The 3,087-nt window shown below is 61.1% G+C and overlaps 1 protein-coding gene across 2 annotated transcripts in view; it reads right to left on the bottom strand.

The window, feature by feature from the left end:
• Vipr1 (vasoactive intestinal peptide receptor 1) overlaps window positions 1-1,704 on the bottom strand; it is a 30,258-nt gene extending 28,554 nt beyond the window's left edge. Inside the window, exon 1 of one of the 2 annotated variants that reach the window (XM_021172689.1) lies at window positions 1,500-1,704. In XM_021172689.1, coding sequence (XP_021028348.1) covers window positions 1,500-1,577 — 78 coding nt within the window. In that variant the 5' untranslated portion in view covers window positions 1,578-1,704. The remainder of the gene's footprint in view (window positions 1-1,499) is intronic. The other variant, XM_029481856.1, reaches the window with a different exon arrangement.
• Between the last annotated feature and the right edge of the window lie 1,383 nt (window positions 1,705-3,087).

Here is a 3,087-nt window from a genome sequence, read left to right as displayed (position 1 = left end):
TGGGGTCCCCCTCCAGTCCAGGGAGAGAAGAGCAGGGGCTGGGGTCCCCCTCCAGTCCAGGCTAAGTCCCTTCCCCTCATTTTGTGGACCAAGAGGGTAACCAAGGCTGGGAGGCTAGTGGAACTGAAGATGGGGTTGGAGTGGAAAGATCAGAGGCAACCAGGGAAGGCTCCCTGGAGGGGGAGCTAGAGTTGGCACCTCCAAATAAGAAGTAGGAAGATGGAATTGGAGGGACTGGGCTCAATCTGTTTCTAGATGGACAGTACCTGGGGCCAGAGGCCTCCAGTGGTCCAAAACCCCCTGGCTTATCCAAAATGGAGTAGCCAGGACACAGAGTTGGGGAAGTTGGAGGGTTGCTGGTGTGGTCTGTGACACTGAGGGCCAGAGTCTGATGAAGCTTGGAGTGTGGGGAGGGGCTGTAAACAGGAGGAAGGGGGCAACACTGTCCAATTCTCAGAGGGTAGCACTTTCTCCGGAAGGGGTTTGGGGGTGGTGAGATTTCCCAGAGCAGGGTGTGCCAGACACCAGCTAGGAGGAAGCAGATTCATGTCCTGATCCCTGCCCTGGTAAAGGTTGTGATTAGGGAGGGACCATGGGATAGACTGCACTAAGGTAACCGACCAAGATTCCCCACCTCCTCCAGGCAGCCCGCTTGTTCCAGACTAGAATCCACTAAGGAAAAGACAATCTTGAAGAAACAGCTCCACAGACCTAGAGCAAAGGGAAGGGAAGATCACCTCTGTCCAAGTGTGGCTGGCAGGGACCAGTGTGGCTCCTGTGACCTCATTTTGCCCTTCTGTAAAATGGGTTTAGGGGGGACTCTGAGTCTTGAGGTCTTCCTTAGTCTCAGAGGAGGTGACCAGGTGTCTGCCCCATGACCCTGGTGAGTCTGTCACAGCCACAGGAGCACACCTACACACGTCTGTGTGGGAGGAAGCCGAGGTCTAAGGTAGAGCAAGCCCCCCCCCCCTGCTTTTCCCAATACATGTCTTTACCTGCCCACCAATCAGCCTATAGTTAGAGGATGAAGAGCACAGAATGAAATTCTCACCAGACCCCAAGGACCCCTCCCCAAGGTACAGGCACTAAGGCTCTCTGGGTCTGATGCTGTGCTGTCTTCATCGCACAAGTTCACAAAATACCCAGAGAGGCTATCAGACACAGCCTCCTTCCCACCCGACAGTCTACAGGATCTCCTATCTCACTCGATCGTGCCACCCACAGTTCTCCTCCCCACGTACCCCCACAGGCACTCATCGCAAGGCAAGTCTGGGGCTTCCTCTCGCCCCCAACCTCTTCATCGCTGCTTGGGATCACCTCGCGGTGAGCGCTCTAAGCTGAGCTAAGAGGGACCCGCCGCTACCGAGCTCCCACGCCTCTGGGCTACAGAAGAGAGAAGAACCGCGCTCCTGCTGCCCCCCGATGGCCAGATGGTCCCGGATACGCTGCCCCCGCAGTTCCCCCATCCCTGGGATCTGGGTGGAGGGGCACACACTCACCGCGGGTCCGAGGGCGCAGGCGAGGGCTCCTGCCAGCACGCAGAGCCAGCGGGCAGGCGGTAGGCTTGGAGGGCGCATGGTCCGCCCTGAGCCCGCGGCAGGCAGCCGGGAGCGCCTACGGGGTCTGTGGCTAACGCGGCGCGGGAGAGTGGCGCGGGCCAGCGGCCCGGGCGCTAAGAGGCGCAGCTCCAGGCTAGGGGAGGGCGGCGGGGGCTCGTCTGACGGGCGGCGGGGTTAGCCAATGGCACGGCGGAGGCGGTGCCTCGGCGCAGGTAGGGGGCGGAGCCGGGGCCCCCGGGGGCGTGAGCACAGAGTCCCGCTAGAGGTGCGCGTCGTCGGGAGCTGCTAGCTAGCGAGCGTCCTCTCGGCTCCAATGCGGGGACGCTGGGCTCAACACCGCCCAGCGTTCCCCGCGCCCGCACTTTTCTCTCTCAACCCCAGCCGCGCCCTCGGCCCCTGGCAGTGAGCTCCTCCAGTCTTCGGCTCCAGGGAGTTTAGCGGCCGGCTCCCCGGTTTCCACGTCGGCTTGCAGCCCAAATTCTTGGACGAGAAGGGCCACAGCTTTCCAGGGCTGAAGGCTGGCCTCCGATGGGGTCCAGCGGATCACGCTGTTGGAACCATCTGCGACGAGGGAGAAGCCGAGGGGGCGCAGCCGGGGTCGGGGAGTCCTAACTGGGGGTTCCTCTTGGCCGCCCAGGGCAGGGTGCACTCAGAGCTGGACACGTCTCGGCCCGCGCAGCTCGTGAGGGACGAGAAGTCAATGTTCCAGCGCCCCCGCGCGGGGACCGAAGAAGCCTGTACCCTTTCTTGGGCCCAGACTGCCCACAGACCGTTCTTCCCGGAGTCCCCAGGGACTAGGACCAGGGTGCCAGTGTCCCGCGCTGTGTCTCCAAGATCGGGCGGGCTGGTAGCGGGTGATCTGAGGCTGCTCTCCCTCAGAAGCTTGTCTTTAGGGCTCGGATTATTCGGTGCTAGCGTGGGGCGCGGGGTTACCGACTCAGAGCCCTTTGCGCTACTTCTTAGGGAACCCGTGCAGATGTCTTTCCAAGAGCTCAAGTGATCATGGTGAGAAGGTGATGTGGGGGGCTGATGGCGCGGTGGGATAGAAGGTGGGAGGAGGGGCGGAGTTGCAGAGGGCCGTGTGTCCCTGCGCGAAGTAGGGTGTGCGATCCATTTGAAGGAAGTCGCTCTCCAGGCGCTTTCTGGCCAGCAGGAGCGCGGGAATTTCCCGAGGACTCTCCAGCCTTCCCAACCTGCAACGTGGGAAACTAACGCTGTGGGCGTGGCCTTGAGGTCGGTTACAGAAAAGTCTGGAAGCGACCCCTGGCCTTCCTCCTTCCTCTCCTTCCTAGTCTACCGCACTTCCCTTGTTCTCTCTCCCCCTGATCCTGATCCTGATCCTGATGCTGATCCTGATGAGCCTGAGCCTGAGCCTGAGCCTGAGCCTGAGCCTGAGCCTGAGCCTGAGCCTGAGCCTGAGCCAGGCTTCTACTATGCATCAGGGCATAGGAGGTAAGAGGCCCTCCCTGCAATTTCTGCTTCCGGATAGAGAATGAGCTAGTTGTCACAGGCCTTTCTCCAGTTGTGG

This window comes from Mus caroli, chromosome 9, assembly GCF_900094665.2.
Source record: "Mus caroli chromosome 9, CAROLI_EIJ_v1.1, whole genome shotgun sequence".
Classification (NCBI taxonomy): domain Eukaryota; kingdom Metazoa; phylum Chordata; class Mammalia; order Rodentia; family Muridae; genus Mus; species Mus caroli.
The sequence above is the reverse complement of the archived record's forward strand: the minus strand, read 5'-3'. Positions and strand labels throughout refer to the sequence as shown.